Consider the following 27,837-nt stretch of genomic DNA (forward strand, 5'->3'; position numbering starts at 1 on the left):
TTGAGTGTGCAATGATGTCTTACTTGTGTCTCTGTCCATATAGTTCCTGACTTTTGAAATGTTCTTCCTTCCCTCATTTGCCTACTCAACTCCTAGAGTGAGATGCAGATCAACTCTCTTGGGAAATTTTCCTGCATCCTCCAAAGCTGAATTAGATGCTCCTCATTTTATTCTTCCTCAGACATTTTTACCTTCCTCCATTCAGATATGTGAATTCCATGAAGGCAGAAAATAGGATTTTCTATATCCCTAGGGTTTCGGTAAGCATCTGGAATACTGTCAACGCTCAATCAACATTTACTGAAGTTAATACATGAATTGAATATAGGGAAAGCTTTACTGTGTTTCTACTGGTACATTTAGAATACTACCCATTTTGTCCTCATACCCTTTATTGTTTCTTACAGACTATTCTTTGTTTTCTATCATATCAGGAAAAAGATGGTGAGGGAAAGATCCAGATAAATGATGAGTCCCAGTGTGCATGAATATTCATATAAATTAACAATTCCAAAATTGGTGGGGACTCTTAACAACTCTCTTCTGTGGGGGAGAGATTACTGGGTGTGGGAAACCTGATTCTTTGACTTTCTATGGTTTCATGAGGCCTTCAATCTAAGAGGCTGTTATGTTTGAGACACAGGTATAATAGGAGTTCTTTGAACCAAGGAGTAAAGCTGTCTGTCAAGCAACTGCCATTTCTTCTATAGATATTAAGCAAACAAAATAAATACTTTATTGGGTGTGAGTTGTGGATCCATGTTTGACTTGCATCTACTTCAATAGAGTAAAATCACCTGGAACTAGAGTACAATTTAACACTAACTGAAGGTCCGTAATGCACCAGGATTATCACCACAGAAAAGATTTGGTCAAAAAATATGGAAATAGTTTGTTAGTTTGAAACTATTTGAGGAAGAGAGATAGATATAGAATTTGAGATGATATTTTAATAAAGACTATCTTTGTTTTAAGCTAGATCCTTCAATGTTAGATCATTTTAAGCTATTAGGTCTATGCACTATTTTTTTCTATCTTACAAAAATAATACTAACATTAATCAAACATGTCAGTCCACTACAAAAGGATTCATTTCCAAAAAACAATCTTAGATTATGCTGAACCAAATGACTTAATCATTTTCCGCCACAGGTATCTAGTTAGCTAGTTAACTATCTCTAGAAGTCAACATATTCAAACAGCTCAAAGTTGAAATCCAATTTTCTTTAGCAGGATTAGTTTATAATTATATCTGATAAATCAGTGTTGAAAAGTGTCTTTCTAATTAAGCAGAATTTTAAAAACTAAAACTCTGAAAAATAAATATATATACTTATGTGTGTATATATGTACCTATATGTGTACATATATATGTGTACCTATGTTTTTGTGTGTATACACATATGTATACACACATCTATGTATGTATAGTTAGAATAGTCTGTACAAAGTATACTATCCTAATTTCATATAGGTGTCGTTAATATATACAATAGTCTTGCAGAGGAATAATACATTGTAGAAGATCTATTCTTTCTAAGAACTGTTCCTTTGCTTCAAAGAAGCATTCATTTGGCCCTGAAACCAACCAATGTTAAGGATCATAGCCCTTCACTGAACTAACTTAATTAATTAAGCTAAGCTCTTTGGAGGAAATGCTTACACTTAAGATAGATTTGAGACTATCTGATTACCTTAACACAAGCCAATACAAGGAAAAGAATATAGCAGGATCTACTCTTAAGTTGTAGGCTTCCCTTGTGCCTCATCTGGTAAAGAATCTGCCTGTAATGCGGGAGACCTGTGTTCCATCCCTGGGTTGGGAAGTTCCCCTGGAGAAGGGAAAGGCTACCCACTCTAGTATTCTGGCCTAGAGAATTCTATGGATTATATAGCCCATGGGGTCACGAAGAGTCAGACAGGACTGAGCAACTTTCACTTTCACTCTTAAGTTGTAGGAGCTTTAGTAATCAAAAGTGGTGTGAGCACACAAACCCAGGTCCTTCTGGCTAATTCCAGTTTGCTTGTTTTCTAGCTCAACCAATGTTTTAGGTGACTGAGTACACACTGTGAAGTTTCCCTCCACATGTGTCAAGCTTTATGTTGCTGACAGATACACTTTGCATAACACTGCTTGCAATTTTCACTCTTCCCCATACCTCTGTTATCGGATTCTGCATGCTGAAATTCCGTTCTGTATGTAGCATGGTGAACTCATTTTAATTTAGAAAGAGACTAGCAATACTTTTCAACAGGAACTTTTAAAATGGAAATTGAAGAAGATTCATTCATACAATAAAATGAAAGTAAAAACAACAAAATGTACCAAATGCATGTGTTTTCTTTATCAAATTCACTAAATTCATTCTTTCCTTTCTTTCTTTTTAGTTATTTTTTTGCTATTGACTAAATCATGTCTGACTGTTTGCAACCCATTGACTGTAGTCCACCAAGTTCCTCTGTCCATGGGATTTCTAGGCAAGGATACTGGAGCAGGTTGCCATTTCTTCTCCAGGGTATCTTCCCAACCCAGAGATCAAACTCACGTCTCCTCGTTTGGCAGGTAGATTCTTTACTACTGAGCTACCAGGGAAGCCCCTTTTGGGAGCTACAAGCTATCCTTGTGCTGCTTGGAAGTCAGTGCTGTAATGACTAATGTGTCATAACGAGATAAAATATTTCCTTTCTGTAAAAATGAGAGAACAGAGTCATGAATTTGTGTTAAGAATTAATTCCTAATTATTTTATTATATTTATTAAATTTAATATTGTCAAATATATTAATTTTAATTAATTGGGCTAGATTAATTTCTTTTTGGAATATTTAGAATATATGAGATTCACACAAGAAGTTTTAAGGGTGACTAATTTTCCTATGGTGAATCAATATAGATAATAAGGTTTGGCATTTATCCTGGTCCATTTTGAGAAAGCCTTTAGTTTGTAAATCATATTCAGGATTTTTTGGCATCTTCTCATAAGAATCTAGTTTTATGAAGATCAATATGAAAGCAAAATAAATAAAATTTTATATATGAGTTGGTATCTAAATTAAATACATTAAAATACATACATATAGGTTAGATTGTGGATAGAGGAAAATGTAATTGCATATATAAGGAAATTTATATTCCAATTGGCAAGTAAAATAATTAAATGGAATTTTAAAATTTCTTCATATGCATTATTTCAAGGAGTTAGATAATACTTAAGAGAATCTTATTCTTCTTTTGATTCCTGATCAAACACACTAAATGAATATATTATACACTGAGAATCATGTAGGAACAGGTTTAGTATAGAAAGATCAGAAAAGAACAGTACATGTGTCTATGTATGCATACTTGTTTGTCTGGGTAGGGAGCTTTTCAGATGTCAGAGTTTCATTCCCTGATTAGTTTTAATAGACTCTTTACATACTTTATCCCCTTGAATTTAAAAGGAAATTGAAATGTTTACTGGAAAGCAACCACAATCACTTTTTCTAGGGCCACAGAAGATAGACTTCCTTTTCATAGTAACCGGAAGAGTTCTCAGATTCTTTTAATAGAGTAAGAGCAGATAGGGCCACAGAGACTGTCAGTCCCATGAGCATCTAAATAAACGACCATTTTGCACTGCAAACGTAATCTAACCAGGATTGTGAATAAAAAGAGGGTTTCTCTTCCTCACAGCTTCTTTAAATATTAACAAAAGGAATTACCTTAAGGATGGCAAATATTAAAAGTGTTTTGATACATCTCAGTTCATTTGGTCTCTGTTAGTTGAATTTGTTCACTTCTTTATATGATTGTGAGGAATTTTGTGGAAATATCCTATATTTCCCACCAGGGCTTCCCTGGTGGCTCAGGGGTAAAGAATAAACTTGCCAATGCAGTAATGTGGGTTTGATCCCTTGGTCAGGAATATCCCCTGGAGAAAGAAAGGGCAATCCACTCCAGTATTCTTGCCTGGGAGATCCCATGGATGGAGGAGTCTAGTGGGCCACAGACCAAAGGGTTGCAAAGAGTTGGGGCCACAAATTATTTGGCAACTAAGCAACAACATCCTGTGTTGAGAGGCATCATACTGTATGTATATAATGTGTTTTCATTATTCATGCAATTTAGATAGTGATATTACCACCCATATTAAATACTATGTAGGAAGACATGATTTTTTTTTTTAATACAATGTGGAGATTTTGAACTTTCCTATTGTAAAATTTTTATAAGCACATTCCTACGTACAGCTACACCCATATACAAAAGTCCATTTTTCTTTCTTTAAATGAAGCTAAATTATGGAAATTAAAACATCAGTGTTATAGAAAATCATTAATAATAGATATCTTTTCATTATCCTTACCAAGAAGAAATTGATTTTTCTAGGAAACCATTCAGAAAACAATTCAGTTGATACAAAAGCATTCCCAAGACCAAACTATCACCTCCAAATTGTTAAACTTTTCTCCTTATTAATTTTCACAAGGGTCACAAATATATTACAAGTGTACTCAGGATCTTTTATGAGGAAAAGGAAACATATCCATCTTTGAATCATATATTAGGCTTTGTAATTATTTAGAGTATGTGCTCTGCTGCTGCTGCTGCTGCTGCTGCTGCTAAGTTGCTTCAGTCGTGTCCGACCCTGTGTGACCCCATAGACAGCAGCCCACCAGGCTCCCCTGTCCCTGGGATTCTCCAGGAAAGAACACTGGAGTGGGTTGCCATTTCCTTCTCCAATGCATGAGAGTGAAAAGTGAAAGTGAAAGTGAAGTCGTGTCTGACTCTTTTTGACCCCATGGACTGCAGCCCACCAGGTTCCTCCGTCCATGGGATTCTCCAGGCAAGAGTACTGGAGTGGGTTGCCATTTCCTGCTCCAATGCATGAGAGTGAAAAGTGAAAGTGAAAGTGAAGTCGTGTCTGACTCTTTTTGACCCCATGGACTGCAGCCCACCAGGCTCCTCCGTCCATGGGATTCTCCAGGCAAGAGTACTGGAGTGGGTTGCCATTTCCTGCTCTAGAATATGTGCTCAGAATGCAACAAAAAGAAAGCAATGGAGATAGAAGTGATTTAGACAGAATTTTTCTACAAAGGAAAGCATTTCTAAAAATTAATGCAGTGTTTGAATTAATATATTTCTTTATGTCTCTAGTAAGTAAAAAAGTCCTTAGAGACTTGATGTTAATTAGGTCCTAATTAACCCTTGAGAAAACATCTCTTCATTGAGTGTGACTCAAAATCAGGAGGAAGGCTGAAGGTGGGAAAATACACTCAATTCTCATGATATATTTTTGCCTACAATCAAACATCTTTTCTAAACACAAACCACATACATATGATAAAGCTGGTGTTCCTTCTATCTGATGATAGAGTTCAGGGCACTTTACCTGAACAAGCAGACAAACATGTTCCCAATTTTCTTTTCTCAAGGCAGAAATGTTTTGTTAAACCACTGACTCTGGAATCACAGTATCACTCAGTCATCTTGATCCTAGCATTCTATGTCATTGTGCAAGCCCACAGAAATAGAAGAAAATCGCTCTACTAAGGTAAATAACAGGTAGAGATCCAAATATACTTTCCCTTATTTCTAAGTCCACCATAGGTCATGCATTATTTAGGTATTTTAGAATACTTTATTTGGTTAAATTTAGAAATATTAAAAAAGCCAAAGTGGTACAATCAGTGCCCTACTGGCAAATTAAAAATAAAAAAATAAAATATCACCACTTGTGATAAAGATGTGAAACTTGAAACAGCTGGAAACTTGAATTAGAACAGGAAAAGATAGAAGTGTAAGCAACTATATCCCCTAAATTTCAATCTGAATTATATGGTACTTTTTCCAAGAATCAACATATATTTAATGCCATTTTATTTTTGTACTGATATTTTGTTTTTATTTGATCCCTTGTTTTACTATTAATATATATATATATATATATATCCCTGTCTTCATTAAATCACAACTCTAGATTTTACTAGAGAACTCATTTATATTTTCATATGATCCATGTAATTGAAATATGTTTGAAAGATATTCAAATTTGCATAATCACCTCTGAGGAAGTATTTGGCAATGTGACGATTTTCAGTCTTTAAAGAAGCTTAGTCACACATGTCTATCTGGAATTTTGTTTTAAATGTAATAAAAAACTTGAATTAAAACTAAGGAGGACAGAATTAGGTTCTAGAAAATACAGTTTATTTCTGAAAAGAAAATTAAATTCTAACTTCTATTTCCTTGTAATTCACTAATTTACCTTCTATTAACATTATCTTTAAAACTATACAATCATAAAAAGGAAAACCTGTCACAGTCTTTAAATAAAAGGAAAATTTATTCTTATTATTATACTTATGTTTATAACTGAAACTAAGAATCCACTGGCTTCTTATGTGACCCTGCTAGAGTTCAAGGCTAAGAAAGGAAATACTACCAAAGAAGAAAGACCTTTAACTTCTCAGTCTGAATTTGTCCACAGAGCCAGAGTAATTGGACATTACATTAGAAAGAAGGAAAAGACCTCACAACATACTTGATCTACGCTTTCTCAACATCCTTTCTATTTTGAATTACCTTTCTAAACTAAGATTTACTCTTTTTCTAATGTATCTCTCCATCTCTGGTTTTGAGTCCAGGTTATTTCAGTCCAAATGTGGGAAAATGGCAGCCAGTAAGTTCTGTCAGGTCTCCAGACAAGTTGTGTTAAGCCTGTTCATTGCTCACCATGCAATGTTTAAAAAGCAGTAGCTAAGTTTGAACACTTTATGCACATAAATAAGTGGAGCTCCTCCTGAAAAACTGGAACTTTTGGTGACCAAGGACCTTTCCAAAATGGCATCAATTTAGTGAGTCTGTCCAGATACCAGATATGCATCTCCAGTTTTCTACAGTTCTTTCTACTCCTTATAGTTTTACTGACTCCAACATGAAGGACGGGTTGCTCTGACAGTTTCAGTAAACATATTGTCACATTCAACGTGCTAGAATATGAGTTAGAGACTTCTGATCCAGTGGGTTCTTTCTCTATTTCAAGTTGAAAACAGATTCACTTGACTGATAGCTTGATTCTGTTTCCACATCAGGATCCTTACCTTAATCCTCAACTTTTCCCTGTTTCTTTGTTTAACATTTTATCCCTGCTTCCCAAACCAATTAACTTTTTATAAGTTTTAAGATCTAGTTACACCCATCATGAGTATATAGGTAAACCCTTGACCACTGAAGAATGTAGACTTGTAAAAATAAGGAAAATTATAGACAGTTAATAGTATAACTTCATGGAAATAATATTAAGGGGACATTTTTCATGATACATTCTATTAAAATATTTGGTTGCAGGGGTTTTACTTCAAATAATCTTAGTATAAGTAACAGTTCAGAGGGAACATGTTTTTATGTATGGTATCAATCTACTGTGACAAAGACTTCTCATTTGTCCTTTGCCCAAAAGCACTCCTTGCTAGGAAATACATGATTGTTTAAGAGCCCAACTTCAAAGTCTAAATTTGTGTGTGTGTGTGTATGTGTTTTTACTTCTGATAGCATTTTTCAATAAAGCACAATAGTCACAGCTTTGAAATGCATATTGAATGTCTCTGGCAATAAAACTCATGCTTTCTCAATAACTGATAAAGCTGGGGTTGAAAGACAAGACAGGTTATAGGTTCTCTTTGAACTTTCAATAAAACTATGAAAAATTCAGTATTTCAGTTGCATTTTTCTGCAAATGGACTCACCACGGCAGTGTACTCCTTCATCATATCCATCTAAACAGTCCAGGACGCCATTGCACAGTTGGGATAAATGAATACATTTGTTGGCACCAAGGCAAGCAATGTGATTCCAGGGGCACTTGGTTTCTACCTCCTCAGGACCTGGAAAAATTGTAGGAAGGAACACCGTGATTTGGGTTAGCTTACGTTTTTCAACTCCAAAACTATCAAGCACAATAAATTGTTAGCATAAACTTATAAAACAAAACAATGAAAAATCCTACCAGAGACCAGTACTGATTATCAGAGACATCAAAATTAGCTTATGTATTTAAAAAATTAAATTTTAAAAGCTGCATAGGAAATAAAAGGTGCATTTTTGTCAAATAATGCATTAAAAACAATTATTTTTCAACCCATAAATAGGCATGAATTGAAAATCTAAGGGTTGATTTGACTTATTGTTCTATCTCTTATTCTTAGATAAGTGGGAAAGATACTTAAACCATGTAAGATACCTCAAATGTGAAATTCATATAATGGCAACTTGTTGGCAGGGCTCTTTTTAGAATTATATCAGGTAACATAAACAAAAAGGTTTCAGTGGAACTTAAATGAACTGTGTCCACCTTAGATTTATTTTATACTTTTAATCTTTATAAGTATGGAGAACAGCTAGCTTTATACTTCTATCTGGAGTCTTTTGTTTTTAAAAAGTCTTAAAACTGAGTAACTATCAAGCAAAAGAATTTTCTAAAGAGCAGATGAACAGGGTGCATTCATTGAGTTCACCTACTGGTGGTAACTGCACTTTATATAGTCATCCCTTGCATTTTTAAAGATATACTTAACTCAGAACATCAAGATTTTTCTTCAAGCTCATCAATTACAAGTTTTTATCAAACATTCACACTGTATATTGCTATATCCAATTTCAGGTTGCTAAATTCCTATTTATACTTGTTTTATAGGCATCTTCCAAATTTCCCATAACGATTTTTAATTTTGCCAAGCTCTCTCAAACCCAAAGTACAGTCACACCACAGGACTGTAGTCATGTATTAATCTGACACTGATTATTGCAATAACCCGATGTTTCACTCAAGACACACTTCTGATTTATAATCAGTTTTGTCAACATCTATGGGACATTATTTAATCAATTTAACATTAGTTTTCTCATCTGTAAATGGAACTGCCAGCTGAGTCTACCTGGGTTGCAAGGATCAATAGTCACTCATGGCAAAGCACTAAGCATTATGGGATGTAGGCCCAGAGGAGGAATTCCATATGTGTTAATCACGTAAATAAATGCAATGCAGTCGAGATTCTTGTAGAGGAGAATCTAGAGCCAGATTCTTGAGTCCAGTTTCTGGTTCTATTAGTTGAGTAACTTGGGTAAGTTATACTTTGTATTTTACTAGGTTGTTACAAGAAGTATATCAAAAGTTCTTAGTATTTTTCCTGGTAAGCACTAAATAAGTGATTGATATTAATGTAGTTAATAATGTTCTAAGAAGGTGAGTTGCCTTTTAGTAAACACATCTTATAACTTTCTTTTCTATTTCAAGGCCCTAAAGAAAAAAAAAAAAAAACAGCTCAAAAATATGTTTTACGTTATTTCAGTTCAGTTCAGTCACTCAGTCGTACCCGACTCTTTGCAACCCCTTGAATCGCAGCACGCCAGGCCTCCCTGTCCATCACCATCTTCTGGAGTTCACTCAAACTCATGTCCATCGGGTTGGTGATGCCATCCAGCCATCTCATCCTCTGTCATCCCCTTCTCCTCCTGCCCCCAATCCCTCCCAGCATCAGAGTCTTTTCCAGTGAGTCAACTCTTCGCATGAGGTGGCCAAAGTACTGGAGTTTCAGCTTTAGCATCATTCCTTCCAGAGAACACCCAGGGTTGATCTCCTTTAGGATGAACTGGTTGGATCTCCTTGCAGTCCAAGGGACTCTCAAGAGTCTTCTCCAACACCACAGTTCAAAAACATCAATTCTTCAGTGCTCAGCCTTCTTCATAGTCCAACTCTCACATCCATACATGACCACAGGAAAAACCATAGCCTTGATTAGACGGACCTTTGTTGGCAAAGTAATGTCTCTGCTTTTGAATATGCTATCTAGGTTGGTCATAACTTTCCTTCCAAGGAGTAAGCGTCTTTTAATTTCATGGCTGCAATCATCATCTGCAGTGATTTTGGAGCCCCCAAAAATAAAGTCTGACACTGTTTCCGCTGTTTCCCCATCTATTTCCCATGAAGTGGTGGGACCGGATGCCATGATCTTCGTTTTCTGAATGTTGAGCTGTAAGCCAACTTTTTCACTCTCCTCTTTCACTTTCATCAAGAGACTTTATTTAGTGAGGCAGAATAATGACAATAATGAAAAGGCCAATCTAACATCTTCTAGGATGTGTAAAAATTGTTAGAATTGCAGAAGACAGTTATATACTAGCACTAGAAAACTAAGAAAAAAGAAACTAAACATACTATGTAAGCAAAAAAAAAAAAAAGAAAGCTGGAAAAAATAAAGCTGGAGTTGCCAAAAGTAATATATGTTTTTTGAAATGCCTTATCAAATATGTATTCTAGGTATATGTGATTTTTTTCTGATGCTAAAACAGCTTTCAACCATTTGTGTTTGGCAGATGTAAACAAACTTTTCTGTTGTAGTTTCACTAGCTTAAATGTTACTACTAATGGATTCCCTGTATTCTTCATGTATATTATACAATTACCACTATACAAGGGTATTAGTTCGGTCAAATACAAATGTACAATTCATATTACTGAAACATGTCTCTGTAATTTGAGTATCAATATTTTAAAAATATACTTCTCCATACATATGTATATATGTATACACACAAATTTACAAAATATATACATATTTAAATCCAAATTATAGGAACTAAAGCAAGTGAAACTCTTTTTACTGAGGGTTTCTACCTACTGAATCTTATATTTGAAGATTAATATAAATGCATTTTTAAAATAAAAATTTTAAATATAAATCATTTTTATAATTTATAAACTAATAAAATTTTGAAAAGCTATGACCAGTAGTCACAAGAAAGCTGCCTTTTTTAAAAATGAATAAGCTGATTCTTAAAATTTGAAAAAATGCATCCTTGCATAAATGTCAAAGTAGTGTTTGGGACAGTTATATTTAGATATCTGTAAAAATTTCAAAAATAACCCTACCAAAGAACACTTTATAAACCAGGAGACTAAAAATCTTGAGTTAGAGACCAAAAATTACTAAGTAGCTCTAAAAAGCCAGATTTTTCTAAAAGCAACATGTTGTTGACTCAAATACATGTGAGAGTTTTCAATTTTAAGATTGTCAGATAACTAATGAACATGACAGAAGGAGTGAAATGCATATCTGGTATCAAGATGAAAGGCTTAGCTATTCACAAATTTTTAGGAAATAAGAAAAATATCTGGGTTTCTTAAAAGGAATATATAGAACTATTAAATTCTTTCTACCAATAATGTAACGACAAAAATGAAATTTGTTTAAAAAAATGAAAGAGTTAATTGGTTTCTTCATTGATGGATTATAATTACTTTCCTCATCTTTGATATGCTCTTGTCTTGGTTCCCATCCATGCTCAGTAACTGGTAAGACAGCTGCAAGATGGACTGCTGCTACTGCTGCTGCTGCTGCTAAGTCACTTCAGTCGTGTCCGACTCTGTGCGACCCCATAGGCAGCCCACCAGGCTCCCCTGTCCCTGGGATTCTCCAGGCAAGAACACTGGAGTGGGTTGCCATTTCCTTCTCCAGTGCATGAAAGTGAAAAGTGAAAGTGAAGTCGCTCAGTCGTGTCCAACTCCTAGCGACCCCATGGACTGCAGCCTACCAGGCTCCTCCGTCCATAGGATTTTCCAGGCAAGAGTACTGGAGTGGGGTGCCATTGCCTTCTCCGAAGATGGACTGCACTTTCATCAATTCTCCCCAAATTTTCATAACAAAACATATTAAGACAAAGAAAATTTGCAAATTATACTCAAGTAAAGAGCAGAAACTATTCACAGAATAATTATAGAGGTTGCCCCAGATCTTGACGATTACCCTCAAAATTGAGGGAATCAATATCTTAAACCTCTTTGACCAGCTCTGGTATACTTCAGTTGGAAAACTTCTAAAGCCAGAATGTTGTTGCTGTCTTTCTTGAAAACGTGGTAGAGATGGGGCAGTTTGAAAAATAGCAATGCTTGCCTCAAATTCTCAACTGAAACCAGGCAACATGGGTATACGGTGTAGGTGCTTTGGGGAATAATCTATCTTGATTCCCAATGAACATTTAAGACATAATGCTGTGTGTATCCCCTGAGGCTCCTTTAGTCAATCCTAAAATTAGAAAACTCACCCTGATCACTACTTCTCCCTGTATACCTGTGACAAGAAGCATCATGGAAGCTGTATGGACTTCCCAGAATATGTCAATGTTACATTAAATAATTCATCTCATGAGGACTTTTGGGCACTCAGAACTTTTCACAACCAGCAGTTATAATCTGGACATAGCAAAGAGGAGGGTCAGCGGCTATCAAATATACCCAGAATTATCTCTTTAATTACTAATTATGAAGATTGTGGGGGGATAAGAGAGAGGTGCTGTGATAACAGGGCAGCACATGAGAAATTTCAAAATCGTACAGACTCTTAAAATTTTAACAAGGATGGGAGTCCTGGTGAGAGAATCACTTCACTTGTCAGTAATTCACATTTAGAAAACATTCCCAGTCCCTCAAATCTAATTTTAGGTAACCAGAGCAATATAGCAGAATTTAAAATACAGTAATTAAATATAAGACAGAAAAACCCTATTATGAGTAGGATTTAAAATATACAACACAGAAGAATAGTATCCATATCTTAAATTTTTATAAGCTTTACCCAACTAGCTGAAATAGCTTTCATTTTTTTTAACTGAACCTCATTTCACAAATAAGCCTTCTAGTATTAAGCAAGATAGCACAATTCATCTGCATGTTCTTAAATATTCAAATTATTTTCAAACATAAACATCTACTCTGTTCAGAAAAAAAGTGATAATGGAAGACATAAATCTCATCAAATGTCCTTTCTGACTAATAATTGAGATGGTGCATTTTATGAAGGAGTGGAGGTTTTTCTTTTATAATGACAGATATGGTTAAATATCTGCCCTTGTCACTACATCATCACATCTTAGCAGGATCTGTATCAATTCTTCCTCTAAAGTTTAATCTTTCCAGGCTTTTCTGGTGGCTCACACAGTAAAGAATCTGCCTGAATGCAGAAGACCTGGGTTCAACCCCTTTGTCGGGACGATCTCCTGGAGCAGAGAATGGCAACCCACTCCAGTATTTCTACCTGGAGAATTCTATGGACAGAGGAGCCCGGTGGGCTACCATCCATGGGATCACAAAGAGTCAGACACAACTGAGTGGCTAACACACACACACACCTTACACTATGTCACCTTACACTCTGGGAGTTTTGTCCTATCAATACTTGCTGTTTTGTTTAATGGTATTTCCTATCTCTATCTTTCCAATAGTCCTAACTTTTGTCTGCTATTCACTCAGTTTATTTTAAACCTACCCTCAAGAATAAATTTGCTTTTTCTGACTGAATGTTCCTTGAGGTGATATTTATGTATTTCAACTGTTAAACTGCACCTGCTGCATTCCCTCTCACTCCAGCCTCTGCTTCCAACCCTGCTGAGCTTCTGCCCAGGTCCTCCTGATGGTCACACTAACAGTAAAGCCAGAGGCATACAGCATCCTTCAAAAGCTGAGCAGACTTCTGCTCTCTTAGCCATACTTTCCTCCATTATTGTTCATGCACTGAAAACTCTTGTCACACTACTATTATTTATACCATTCCATGAACATACTTAGATGCATTTCATAGATGCTCTTTTATAAACTTCTCTTTCTCTCCAGTAAAGGAATATTTAGTTCTCTTAACATTTAGTATACTGCCTGATACTGAATAAACAATGTTCAATATTCAGTTAGTGAATGAAGTTTCTAGCAACTGAACTTTCTTTAATATACTAGAAGTTACCTTTTTTAAATAATCAGTGCATTCTCAGAATTGATTTCACAAAACAAAACAAATTTCACCCAAAGACTTCTCTCAAGCTCTTGATATTTATAATTACTGACCACATGAAATCTAAACTCCTTGGCCTGATTTCATGTTCTAGTTGAAACTAAATTAGCATTATTCACAATTAATCACCATTACATTATATACAGTTATTTTCAGTACTTATACTCTATACAGTCAACTCATTGGAAAAGTCCCTGACACTGGGAAAGATTGAGGGCAGAAGGAGGAGGCATCAGAGGATGAGATGGCTGGATGGCATCACTGGTGCAGTGGACAAGAACTTGGGCAAACTCTGGGAGATGGTGAGGAACAGGGAGGGTGGGCATGCTGCAAGTCCATGGGGTCACAGAGTCAGATGCAACTGGACGAATGAATAACAACATACTCCATTGATTCTTTTTTATCATTCAACTCCCTAAAATACACCAAATTTTTCCCACCTATAAATTTTTTGGTATGTAATATAATCATGTGAAAACCATCTCTTTTTCACCACCCAGTAAAATCCTTCAAGATCTGGCCTCTCTATCAAGTTTCTTCTGTGGAAAAAAAAAAAAATAGGAAATAGTGGAAAGGCTATGTGGTTTAGAGACAAAAACCTTGAATTAGAGTTTTTATCTGCCATGTATTAGTTGCCTTATTGCCAAATTCAGATTTAGATTGAAGAAAGTAGGGAAAACCACTAGACCATTCAAAGAAAGAAAGTGAAGTCGCTCAGTCGTGCCCAACTCTTTGTGACCCCATTGAGAGTAGCCTGCACCAAGCTCCTCTGTCCATGGGATTTTCAAGGCAAGAAGTACTGGAGTGGGTTGCCATTTCCTTCTCCAAGGAATCTTTCCAACCCAGGGTTCGAACCCAGTTCTCTCACATTGTAGACAGACACTTTACCATCTGAGTCACCAGAAAGTCCATTCAGGTATGACCTAAATCAAATCCCTTAGAATTATACAGTGGAAGTGAGAAATAGATTTAAGGGACTAGATCTGATAGACAAAGTGCCTGATGAACTATGGACTAAGGTTCCTGACATTGTACAGGAGACAGGGATCAAGACCATCCCCAAGAAAATGAAATGCAAAAAAGCAAAATGTCTGTCTGAAGAGCCCTTATAAATAGCTGTGAAAGAAGAGAAGCAAAAAGCACAGAAAGGATATAGCCATTTGAATGCAGAGTTGCAAAGAATAGCAAGGAGAGATAAGAAAGCCTTCCTCAGTGATCAATGCAAAGAATAGAGGAAAACAATAGAATGGGAAAGAACAGAGATCACTTCAAGAAAATTAGAGATACCAAGGGAACATTTCATGCAAAGATGGGCTCAATAAAAGATAGAAATGGTATGGACCTAACAAACAGAATATATTAAGTAGAGGTGGCAAGAATACACAGAAGAACTGTACAAAAAAGAACTTCACGATCCAGATAATCACGATGGTGTGATCACTCACCTAGAGCCAGACATTCTGGAATGTGAAGTCAAGTGGGCCTTAGAAAGCATCACTATGAACAAAGCTAGTGGAGGTGATGGAATTCCAGTTGAGCTCTTTCAAATCCTAAAAGATGATGCTGTGAAAGTGCTGCCCTCAATATGCCAGCAAATCTGGAAAACTCAGCAGTAGCCACAGGACTGAAAAAGGTCAGCTTTCATTTCAATTTTTAAGAAAGGCAATGCCAAAGAATTCTCAAATTACTGCACAATTGCACTCATCTCACATGCTAGTAAAGTAATGCTCAAAATTCTCCAAGCCAGGCTTCAACAGTACATGAACCATGAACTTGCAGATGTTCAAGCTGGTTATAAAAAAGGCAGAGGAACCAGAGATCAAATTGCCAACATCCGCTGGATTATCGAAAAAGCAAGAGAATTCCAGAAAAACATCTATTTCTGCTTTATTGACTATGCCAAAGCCTTTGACTGTATGAATCACAATAAACAGTGGAAAATTCTGAAAGAGATGGGAGTACCAGGCCACCTGACCTGCCTCCTGAGAAATGTGTATGCAGGTCAGGAAGCAACAGTTAGAACTGTGCATGGAACAACAGACTGGTTCCAAATAGGAAAAGGAGTACGTCAAGGCTGAATGTTGTCACCCTGCTTGTTTAACTTCTATGCAGAGTATATCATGAGAAACGCTGGGCTGGATGAAGCACAAGCTGGAATCAAGTTTGCCAGGAGAAACACCAATAACCTCAGATATGCAGATGACACCACCCATATGGCAAAAAGTGATGAAGAGGCTCTTGCCTCTTGATAAAAGTGAAAGAGGAGAGTGAAAACGTTGGCTTAAAGCTCAACATTCAGAAAACTGAGATCATGGTATCCAGTCCTATCACCTCATGGGAAACAGATGGGGAAACAGTTGAAACAGTGTCAGACTTTATTTTTCTGGGCTCCAAAATCACTGCAGATGGTGACTGCAGCCATGAAATTAAAAGATGCTTACACCTTGGAAGGAAAATTATGATCAACCTAGACAGCATATTAAAAAGCAGAGACATTACTTGTCAACATAGATCCATCTATTCAAGGCCATGGTTTTTCCAGTGGTCATGAATGGATGTGAGTGTTGGACTATAAAGAAAGCTGAGTGTCAAAGAATTTATGTTTTTGAACTGTGGTATTGCAGAAGACTCTTGAGAGTCCCTTGGACTGCAAGGAGATCCAACCAGTCCATCCTAAAAGAGATCAGTGCTGAGTGTTCATTGGAAGTGTTCAACTGATGTTGAAGCTGAAACTCCAATACTTGGCCACCTGATGCAAAGAGCTGACTCATCTTAAAAGACCTTGATGCTGGGAAAGATTGAAGGTGGGAGGAGAAGGGGACAGCAGAGGATGAGATGGTTGGATGACATCACTGACTCAATGGACATGAGTTTAAGTAAACTCCAGCAGTTGGTGATGGACAGGGAGGCCTGGCATGCTGCAGTTCATGGGGTCGCAAATAGTCAGACAAGACTGAGAGACTGAACTGAAGTGAACTGAAGTAGTTAACCTCACTGAAAATTTTTTTTGCATTTGAAAAACATGAGTAATATTAGTGCCTATATCACATGATTTTCATAAGGATCGCATGATCATAATTTGAAGAATTATTTGAAACTCAAGTTCTATTAAAGTCTGCTGCTGTTGTTGCTGCTAAGTCGCTTCAGTCGTGTCCGGCTCTGTGCGACCCCATAGACAGCAGCCCACTAGGCTCCTCTGTCCCTGGGATTCTCCAGGCAAGAATATTGGAGTGGGTTGCCATTTCCTTCTCCAATGCATGAAAGTGAAAAGTGAAAGTGAAGTCGCTCAGTCGTGCCTGACTCTTAGTGACCCCATGAACTGGAGCCTACCAGGCTCCTCCGTCCCTGGGATTCTCCAGGCAAGAATATTGGAGTGGGGTGCCATTGCCTTCTCCAGTGCATGAAAGTGAAAAGTGAAAGCGAAGTCGCTCAGTTGTGTCCTACTCTCAGCGACCCCAGTCTAGTATTGATTAAAACACAAAACATAGAGGAACATAAGAATCATTTCTATTGATAGGCACCCTTACAATATTTGACCCTTGAATATTGAATCCTGTGAAGATATTCTATTTCTAAAAATTAAGACCCCATCACTTCTAAGACTTTGTGACAACTGCCTTAAATATGGAAGCTTTCAAACTACACTACAAACCTATGATAACCAAAAAAGTACATTACTGGCAGCAAAATAAAAAACAAGCAAACAAACAAAAAATCACCAATGGAATAGAATAGAGAGCCCAGAAATTAACCCACAACTCTATGGACAATCAATATATGACAAAGAGGCAAAAATATACACGAGATAAAGACAGCTTCTATGACAGTGTTAGGAAAAACTGGACAGTTACATACAGAAGAATCAGCCTAGTCTACTTTCTCACACCTTGCACACAAATAAATTAAAAATGGATCAAAGACCTAAATGTAAGGCCTGAAACCATAAAACTTCTAAAAGAAAACTTAGGCTGTATGCTCTCTCACATCAGCCTTTAGCAATATTTTTTTGAACATGTCCCCTCAAGCAAGGGGGAAAAGATAAACAAATGGACTACATCAACCTAAAACCTTTTGTATAGTGAAGGAAACTAACAACAAAACAGACCACCTACAAAATGGGAGGAAATATTTGCAAAATATATCTCCAATAAGGAATTAATATCCAAAATATAAAATGAGCTCATGCAACTAAACATCAGAAAAACAAACCATCTGGTTAAAAAATGGACAAAAGTTCTGAATAGACAGTTTTTCAAGGAAAACATACTGATGGTGAAAAGGCACATGAAGATGCTCAAGTTCAGTATTCAGAAAAATTCAAATCAAAACCACAGTACAGTGTTACCTCATACCTGTAAGAAGGACCAGAGCTTTTAAAAAAAAAAAAAAAAAACTAACAAATGTTGGCAAAGATGTGGAGAAAAGAGAACCCTCACACATGGTACATATACAGTGGAATATTAGCCATAAAAAGGAATGAAATTATGCCATTTGAAGTCACATGGTTGGACCTACAGATTAAGTGAAGTAAATCAGAGAGAGAAAGACAAATGTCACATTATCACTATACATGGAACCTAAAAAAAATTATACAAATGAACTTAATTTACAAAATTGAAACAGACTCACTGACTGAAAACAAACTTATGGTTACCAAAGGGGAAACATGGCAGGGAGGGATAAATCAGGACTTTGAGATTAACAAATATACACTACTATATATAAAGGACCTACTGTATATATATATATATGCTATGCTATGCTAAGTCACTTCAGTCGTGTCCGACTCTGTGTGACCCCATAGACAGCAGCCCACCAGGCTCCCCTGTCCCTGGGATTCTCCAGGCAAGAACACTGGAGTGGGTTGCCATTTCCTTCTCCAATGCATGAAAGTGAAAAGTGAAAAGTGAAAGTGAAGTCGCTCAGTCACGTCTGACTCTTAGCGACCCCATGGACTGCAGCCCACCAGGCTCCTCCATCCATGGGATTTTCCAGGCAAGAGTACTGGAGTGGGGTGCCATTGCCTTCTCTGGTATATATATATATATATAAGGACCTACTGTATAGTACAGAGAACTCTAATCAGTATATGTAGTGACATATAAGGGAAAAGAATCTGAAAAAGAATGGATATACGTATATGTAAAAATGAATCACTTTGTTGTATATCAGAAACTAACACAACACTGTAAATAAACTATAAAATACAATTTAGAATACAGGACTTTATACACTGTGATATTCACTTCGTGATGTATATAAATCAAATCATTTTGCTATATGCCTTAAATTTATACAGTGCTGGATGTCAATTATATATTAATAAAACCATGAAAATATAAGGAAATTAAAATACCTTTAAATTAACTTTCCCAGAATCTTTTTCAAAAAATTAGTGTCTTTAAGCAATATACAGAGATTTCTGGAATACTATTAATGTGATTGCAAATACTTAAACTTTTCTATCTCTATTAGATAAAAAACTTTTAAAAGAATGCATTTATATACAATTATATCCATTTTCCTGGAAATACTACAGACAATCGTCTTTTAAGGAGAAAAGGTGATTTTTATGCAATTAAGTGTATGGAAATAGCACATTATAACATCTATTATAATTTTCACAGCTGAGAAATCAAAATAGCTAACAGCAATATGGGATGCTTCTGGAAACTGTGGAGCATGTACTAAACCACATTATTTGCTTCATGTTATTTTGGGAAACAAGTACATAATATGAAAGTATTTAATATCATATATCTGTTCAATATTAAGCATAATATCAGATTTCATGATGTCTTTACAGTTCTAATACAACTTTCCTAGAACTATATTTCATAAGATACTACTTTTATTTTCAGGGAAATTTATTTTTGTTTAAGAGCGACTTCCCCTGACAGACTGATATCCTAATTTAAATAGAAAGGATGAAAGAAATTTATAGTATTTCAAAGAAATAATATTTATAGTATTTTTAAAGAAAATTAAAATTGGATTTATGAGTTTCAACTTCTAAATAAAATAATATTAATTGATATAATTTGTTAGAGTAATCTTTATGATTAAAATCAAGGATACAGGAATATGAATAAGAACCTCTAAAGATACATGTGCACTCTCTCTACCAGTAACTCACTCAAGTTAAGTAATTTCTTTGTAAAAGAGGTTCCAGTAATGGCTTGTGTGTCTACATATTTCAAATGGATGTTGTGAAGATTCAAGAGCTGGAAGAGATGTAAGGGTGATTGATTTTGTCCAGCTGCACTACCCCAAGCCATCTCTGACATCTGTCCTATTTTTAAAGGCCTTGGGGAAGGATATTTTGCAGCTTTGATAACTTCTAAGGTTTAAAAATCCTTTTTCTTTTGTCCTTACTCTTCAGAATTCTCAGTATATGAAAATTCCTTACATCTAATGTACACAGCTTTATTTATATATTTAATGTATGAAAAGCATGCCTGCTCACCTACTAAAGATTGTACAGTATTAAAGTAATTCTGCTACAACCAAAGATGCCACTGTGTCTGCTATTATGAGTATGAATAAACAGGTGGTTAGTTAAGATTCTTACTAAAAACTTCTGTATCATATCTGGGAAAACTGCTATATTAAGATAGAGAGCTCTGTATTTCTCTGTGTGTGTGCACTGCTAACTTTAGAATATATCAAATGAATTTTACTAATTTGACTGTCAACCCCTGAATCCAACAAATAAATATAGGTTAAGTCATAATATTCTCTTGCACTAGAACTGTGATCATTTAGAATACAGTCAAAATTGGTAAATGAAAATATTGTATGGACATAACCAAAGCATTGGTACCATTAATTACAGCTTTTGAAATAACTTTATCAGGCCAATGGACTGTCTTGCTTTATGACTTTCCACTTAAGGGCAAATAGATAAGAAAATAAATGAAAACACTGTTTTAAGAATGACTTTCATTGTAGCATTGCCATTTATTAAACCCAGTGCTAACGGGAAATTGCTTGGATGATTAAAAAGTTGTTGTCATTTAAGTATTTTAAATGCTCCTTTATTTCTTTCCATGTATCTATTCTTTATATGTTTTTTTTCTCTTTTTTCCTGATATTAGATCATTTTTTTAAATTAAAAAAAATTTTTTTTGATTTTCACTTTCATTCACTTATTTATAAAATATGAGTAAATATAATCGGTTGATGTAATTACACTGTGAGTTGTGTTTTTTGCTGTTAACAAACATTACCTTAATGTTGAACCACCTTTTAATGTAGTCCCAATCAGTGGCTTACACCATCCCAGGTTAAAAACAGCTCCATTTTTTCTGTAACTTTTTTTGTAGAAAAATGTAAACATACACCAAAATAGAGATAATAGTATAATCAACCTCAATCCTAATTAGGTCAATAATTATCAACTTCAACAAAATGTTGATAATTGTTGAAGTTGATAATTATTGACCTAATTAGGACTGCACAATATTGTATTGGTTTTGCCATATATCAACATGAATCCACCACAGGTATGCAAGTGTTCCCCATCCTGAACCCTCCTCCCTCCCTGTACCATCCCTCTGGGTCGTGCCAGTGCACTAGCCCCAAGCATCCAGTATCGTGCATCGAACCTGGACTGGCGATTCATTTCATGTATGGTATTATACATGTTTCAATGCCATTCTCCTAAATCATCCCACCCTCTCCCTCTCCCTCTATGCGAGACAGCAAAAGAGACACTGATGTATAGAACAGTCTTTTGGACTCTTTGTATGTTTTTGATTTTTGATCACCCCCACTCTCTGTCAAAAGGTCTAGAAATGTGCTTTTTCTTCCCTCCACCTCTGTTAAAATGCACTTCCATTTTTTTTTTTTTTTAATCTATTAGAGTCTTTCTCTTTGTTAGCCAACCTATATACTAAGTGCTATTTCTTCCAGGTAATATAGTTACATTTAAACAAGATTCTTACAGAAACAATAGATTAATTCCAAAGACTGGAATTTTAGGCTTTCTGTTAAAATGACAAAGGTAATTTTGTTTGAGAGAAAAGAGATACTTCTTCATTGATTGATACACATATCATATTTCTTGGCAGTTGTATTGATTTGTATTTGACTCTCAACTGAATGAATATGTATTTAATGAATGAATGAATATGTATTAATCAATGAACCACAAAGAAGATGCTTGTCTATCAATAGTTTGCAGAAGTTCTACTGAGTCCTCAAGAAGTAAAACACGTTCCAGTCATACCTTAAAACTTTTGAGAATAAAAGATTTACTGGATTTGCTGATAAGATAACCAAGGAAGCAGAAGATGAAATGTTCCATTTGGGAGTATCTTTCTTTCTGAAATACAGGTAGAAGATAAGTATTTCACCTTTAAAGCCAGTGCTTTTTCCTCTTGTTCTCTGGTGTCTACCTATTGTAAGCAGGTGACAGTTCCTGATGGCAGTTCTGAATTTCAGAGCAGTGTGGAAAGCCTACTCAATTTGAAACAGAGATGAATCCCTGGTAGAAAGCATGCTAAAAGACAGATGCCTACTGAAAAACAAAACAAATGAAAGTGCCAAAATCAGATAGTTCTACACATCCTCCAGAGGAAGGCGATCTTACTATGACAAAGGGACAGTGAGTGGGAACAGCCAACTGGCTCATCCACATGTCGGGACAGCTGAAAGCCTTTCAATCTTTCATTCCTCACATGTGTTAGACATTGTTTCCGAGCCAACCTCTATGCACACTGAGGCATGGCTATTGTCACTCTTAACAGCAATTCCTTGCTTGTTTTTTTCTTAGAAATCTGTAAAGGAAGACTTTCTTCCTCTATAGACTAAGATAATAAAAGGTTAGATGCAAGTCCCCAGTTACGGTCTAAAAACCAAGGCAGGTTAATGTCAGGAGATAATAGAAGAAAAGATTTGGTGATATGTTGCCCAAATGATAATAGTCAAAGATCAAAGAATTCTAAATATATAAATCATTCAGAACTCTTGAAAGACATTAAGTTCTCCCCAAAACCAGTAAATAACAAAGCCAACATTTGTTGAGTAAATATATAAGACAACTAGTAAATGTGTCTCTATACTTTTGTTCAGATTAAGAACAATTAAGAACTATTTTGAGGATCTTTTTGGTAACAAGCATCATTTTTCATTCAATTAACTCTTCCGTATAATTCAAGTAACACAAAAACAGCTCCATGAAAACTGGAGAACAAGCTTTTTGATTTTACAGGGCTCCTTCAAGACATTAAATTATACATACTCACTTAAAAAGAAAACTATCTTTCTGATTTAGATAAAAGTTTGCTCCATGACCCCTGGTCAAACAACCCAGATTCACTGTGATATATGTAATAAAAAGTAGAAACATCTTTCCTAATTTCATTTATTAGAATAAAAGTTATTTAATAGGAGTTATTCACTCATTATTCCATTTGGGGGAAAACCTAATATTTAGTTACAAGGGATGGATAAGAGAAAAATAGACAAGGGAGAAGAGGAATAAACATGTCTTGAATTACTCTATCACATTTTGAAAAGAAATTCTTTGTTGTGCATGAAAATAAACAATTGTTTGAGAGACCTGATTAGCATACAAATGGTTTTATAGTGAGAGAGACTGGTTACAGCATGTATAGCTAATAGTCTTTCACTAGAAGAACCATGTCGCATGACATGGTGATTTTTATATAAGCCAATTTATACTTGAGAGGAAGACAGAATGTTAAACAGCCCAATTTAAAAGCCATAGGATGGTACAGACATTCTTAGATTTAACAAGGTTGAATCATTGGTAGATACAGTGTGTTTTTCAGACCAAAAGTGAAATACTATTGATGAAAGATATTCTTTAAAATTTGATTTTTATGTCATTTAAAATTATGCTAACTCAATATAGGAGTCACTTTAAATGAAAATAAATTCCTTTACTGCATTCTCTGAAAGCAGCATTATATTATCGGATAACTGCTGTTTATTGAGTACTTTGTATGTTCCAGCTTCTGTAAACACAGAGGTAAGCACATAATGTCCATTATCTTATTAAATTCTTACAAGAATATCATGTGTTAGATATTATAGTTGCTAGTATACAAATAAGACTGAAGACTGAAGAGGATAAATACCTTCCTCAAGGTCACAGAGTAGAAATGCTATTCTTTGAATTCATGTCTCATATCTTCTAAAACCTGTTTCTTTACTATTATCTTAAATTGTGCAACAGTCTCAATCCCATGTAACACAGAAACAGATGAGGCATGACACCTAATTATGCCTTTCTATCTGTTTCTCCTTCTTTGTGATGAAGGATCTTGAAGAAAAGGGAAGAAAATCATATTATAAGGCTGTGAAGCTATGCCACATAAATACTTACACAGTTCTTACAGTCAGGGGTGATACCAGAATATTTAACAACAGATGAAATAGAGGCTACAGCTTCTACAAGAAGCCATAAGCAGGTAACTTGGGGGGAATCTTGGCCAGGTGACCAGGCCTGTTTGACTAGGGAGAGAGAGGTAGGGATGGGAAGACAATGGGGAGGAAGGATAGGCTGAGAGACAGGTGAATAGGCTGAGGTGTGCTAGGATAGCTGATTTCTTTGCCCACTTTGGCCTGAAGGAGCATGGTGTTATTTGAGGGGTCCCAAGAAGGCACCGAATAGCAGCTGTTTAGAATCAGAATAGAAGTATTCCAATATTTTATAAACCAGTACTGTTGTGCCATGCATACCCAACTAAATATCTGTTGTACTTAGAGGAATTTGTCTTGTCTGTCTCTTTAGTCATATCCAATTCTTTGCAATCCTATGGACTGGAGCCCACCAGGTTCCTCTGCCCACAGGATTCTCCAGGCAAAAATACTGGAGTCAGTTGCCATGCCTTCCTCCAGGGGATCTTTCTGACCCAGGGATCAAATCTTCATCTCTTATGTCTCCTGTATTGACAGGCAGGTTTTTATCACTTTTCTAACAAATTCTAACCATAAACACAATTCCGTATGATTGGCCTTGATGCTGCTAAGTCACTTCAGTCGTATCCGACTCTGTGCGACCCCATAGACGGCAGCCTACCAGGCTCCCCTGTCCCTGGGATTCTCCAGGCAAGAACACTGGAGTGGGTTGCCATTTCCTTCTCCAGTACAGGAAAGTGAAAAGTGAAAGTGAAGTCGCTCAGTCATGTCCGACTCTTAGCAACCCCATGGACTACAGCCCACCAGGCTCCTCCATCTATGGGATTTTCCAGGCGAGAATACTGGAGTGGGGTGCCATTGCCTTCTCACTATGATTCATTAAATACAAAGTGGTTTTCAATGGTACATATTGCTAAGGTAAAGCTCAAGTCTTCTAAAAGATCAGCCTTCTAAACCATACCCCCAAACCCCGACTTTGAACCATTTGATCAGTCTTTCAACGTGTGCTTATTTCTGCTTTGGTGAAGCATCTTTGCATCTTTTTTTTAAAATTTTTATTTTGATATAAATTTATTAATTTTAATTGGAGGCTAATTACTTTACAATATTGTATTGGTTTTGCCATACATCAACATGAATCTGCCACAGGTGTACACGTGTTCCCAATCCTGAACCCCCCTCCCTCCTCCCTCCCTGTACCATCCCTCTGGGTCGTCCCAGTGCAATGGCCCCAAGCAAGCAGTATCATGCATTGAACCTGGACTGGCCATTCATTTCTTACACGATATTAAACATGTTTCAATGCCATTCTCCCAAATCATCCCACCCTCTCCCTCTCCCAGAGTCCAAAAGACTGTTCTATACATCTGTGTCTCTTTTGCTGTCTCGCACACAGGGTTATCGTTACCATCTTTCTAAATTCCATATATATGTATTAGTATACTATATTGGTGCTTTTCTTTCTGGCTTACTTCACTCTATATAATAGGCTCCAGTTTCATCCATCTCATTAGAACTGATTCAAATGTATTCTTTTTAATGGCTGAGTAATATTCCATTGTGTATATGTACCACAGCTTTCTTATCCATTCGTCTGCTGATGGACATCTAGGTTGCTTCCATGTCCTGGCTATTATAACAGTGCTGCAATGAACATTGAGGTATACGTGTCTCTTTCGATTCTGGTTTCCTCCGTATGTATGCCCAGCAGTGGGATTGCTGGGTCACAAGGCAGTTCTATTTCCAGTTTTTTTAAGGAATCTCCATACTGTTCTCCATAGTGGCTGTACTAGTTTGCATTCCCACCAACAGTGTAAGAGGGTTCCCTTTTTTCCATCTTTTAGAACAAATCGATGGGCCACTTGTCAATTGCTGCCTCTCTCTGGTAAAGTCTAGCTACTTCTGCCACTCAGCTTCAAGGCCTGGTTAGTTTGGCAGGATGGAGTACTACAGGAAGGAGGCCAATATCACAAGTTCAAATACCATATGGAAAAATTATCTCTTTCCACTTTTCAGCCATAGGTTTTACCTTCTAACATCTGCTCCTCATACTCTCTTCTATCTATCATATTAATTTTTCTTCATGCTAGAGCTGACACAGTACAAGTCTATAGCTTTGAAGCAACACAAACCCCTAAAGGGAGAAATGGACACACTAAGGATTAAAATGCATATTTAAAAAGATAGAGTCTTAGCCAGGCTTGAGTTTGAGTTCAACGTGCCAACACTAAATACTCAGCCAGATTCTCCCTGGGAAGCCCTGTAGGGGATAGCTGCAGAACCTTTTGGTGTTCTAACTGTTCTGTTTTGTTTCATTAAATAGCACCTTGGCTCTCCATAATTTCCTTATGGAAATCATCTTCTGGCAACATCTTTGTCTCAAAATTTTATAAAAACAACTACCCCTCTTACTGCATTCTGGAGGTGTAAGTTTATGCCCAGTGACAGGAGAATACAGAAAACAGTGTGACTGAATTTGAAACACAAACTAACACACATAATGGCAACTTCAGCAATACAGATCACCTTTGCAATGAGGCCATGCATGCTTAGTCACTGAGTCATGTCCAACGCTTTTGCACCCCCATGGATTATAGCCTACCAGGCTCCTCTGTCCATGGAATTCTCCAGGCAAGAATACTGGAGTGGGTTGCCGTTCCCTCTTCCAGGGGATCTTCTTGACCCAGGGATCAAACCTGTGTTCCTAGATTCTTTATCACCAACACCACCTGGGAAGTCCCCATAATAGGTTACATCCCAACAAACCCATCTAAAGTTGAATATCGTTAAGTCAAAAATGCATTAATACATTTAACTTACCAAACATCCAAGCTTACCCTGGCCTACCTTAAATGTGCTCAGAATACTTATATTCACACGTGCTTAGTCACTCAGTTGTGATTGATGCTGCGACCCTGTGAACTACAGCCCACCAGTTCCTCTGTCCATGGGCTTTCCATACTGTCCTCCAGGGGATCTTCCCAATCCAGTGATCGAACCCAGGTATCCCACATTGCAGGTGGATTCTTTACCGTCTGAGTCACTAGGGAAACCCAAGAATACTGGAGTGGGTAACCTATCTCTTTTCCAGGGGATCTTCCTAACCCAGGAATTGAACCAGCGTCTCCTGCATTGCAGGCAGATTCTTCACCTGCTGAGCTATACAGATGGGTAAAATCAATTTCCAAAAAGATTATTTCATACTAACGTGTTGTCTATCTCAGTAATGTACTGAAACTGTACTGAAAGTGAAAAACAGAATGGTTTTCTGGGTACAGAATAATTGTAAGTTGCTTACCCCTATGATCGGAGAAGGCAATGGCACCCCACTCCAGTACTCTTGCCTGGAAAATCCCATAGATGGAGGAACCTGGTAGGCTGCAGTCCATGGGGTTGCTAAGAGTCGGACATGACTGAGCAACTTCACTTTCACTTTTCACTTTCATGCATTGGAGAAGGAAATGGCAACCCACTCCAGTGTTCTTGCCTGGAGAATCCCAGAGACGGGGGAGCCTGGTGGCTGCCGTCTATGGGGTCGCAGAGAGTCGGACAGGACTGAAGCGACTTAGCAGCAGCAGCAGTACCCCTATGATCACAGCATGCTGCCACTTCCCAGCATCAAAAGAAAG

At 36.6% G+C, this 27,837-nt stretch overlaps 1 protein-coding gene across 1 annotated transcript in view; it reads right to left on the bottom strand.

Annotated features, from left to right (window-relative positions):
• Positions 1 to 27,837, bottom strand: part of LRP1B (low density lipoprotein receptor-related protein 1B) — a 1,806,191-nt gene that overhangs the window by 1,431,774 nt on the left and 346,580 nt on the right. The window contains exon 2 of the mRNA XM_010853706.1: positions 7,730 to 7,867. Coding sequence (XP_010852008.1) covers positions 7,730 to 7,867 — 138 coding nt within the window. The remainder of the gene's footprint in view (positions 1 to 7,729; positions 7,868 to 27,837) is intronic.

Source organism: Bison bison, unplaced genomic scaffold, assembly GCF_000754665.1.
Source record: "Bison bison bison isolate TAMUID 2011002044 unplaced genomic scaffold, Bison_UMD1.0 scf7180017864330, whole genome shotgun sequence".
NCBI lineage: Eukaryota > Metazoa > Chordata > Mammalia > Artiodactyla > Bovidae > Bison > Bison bison.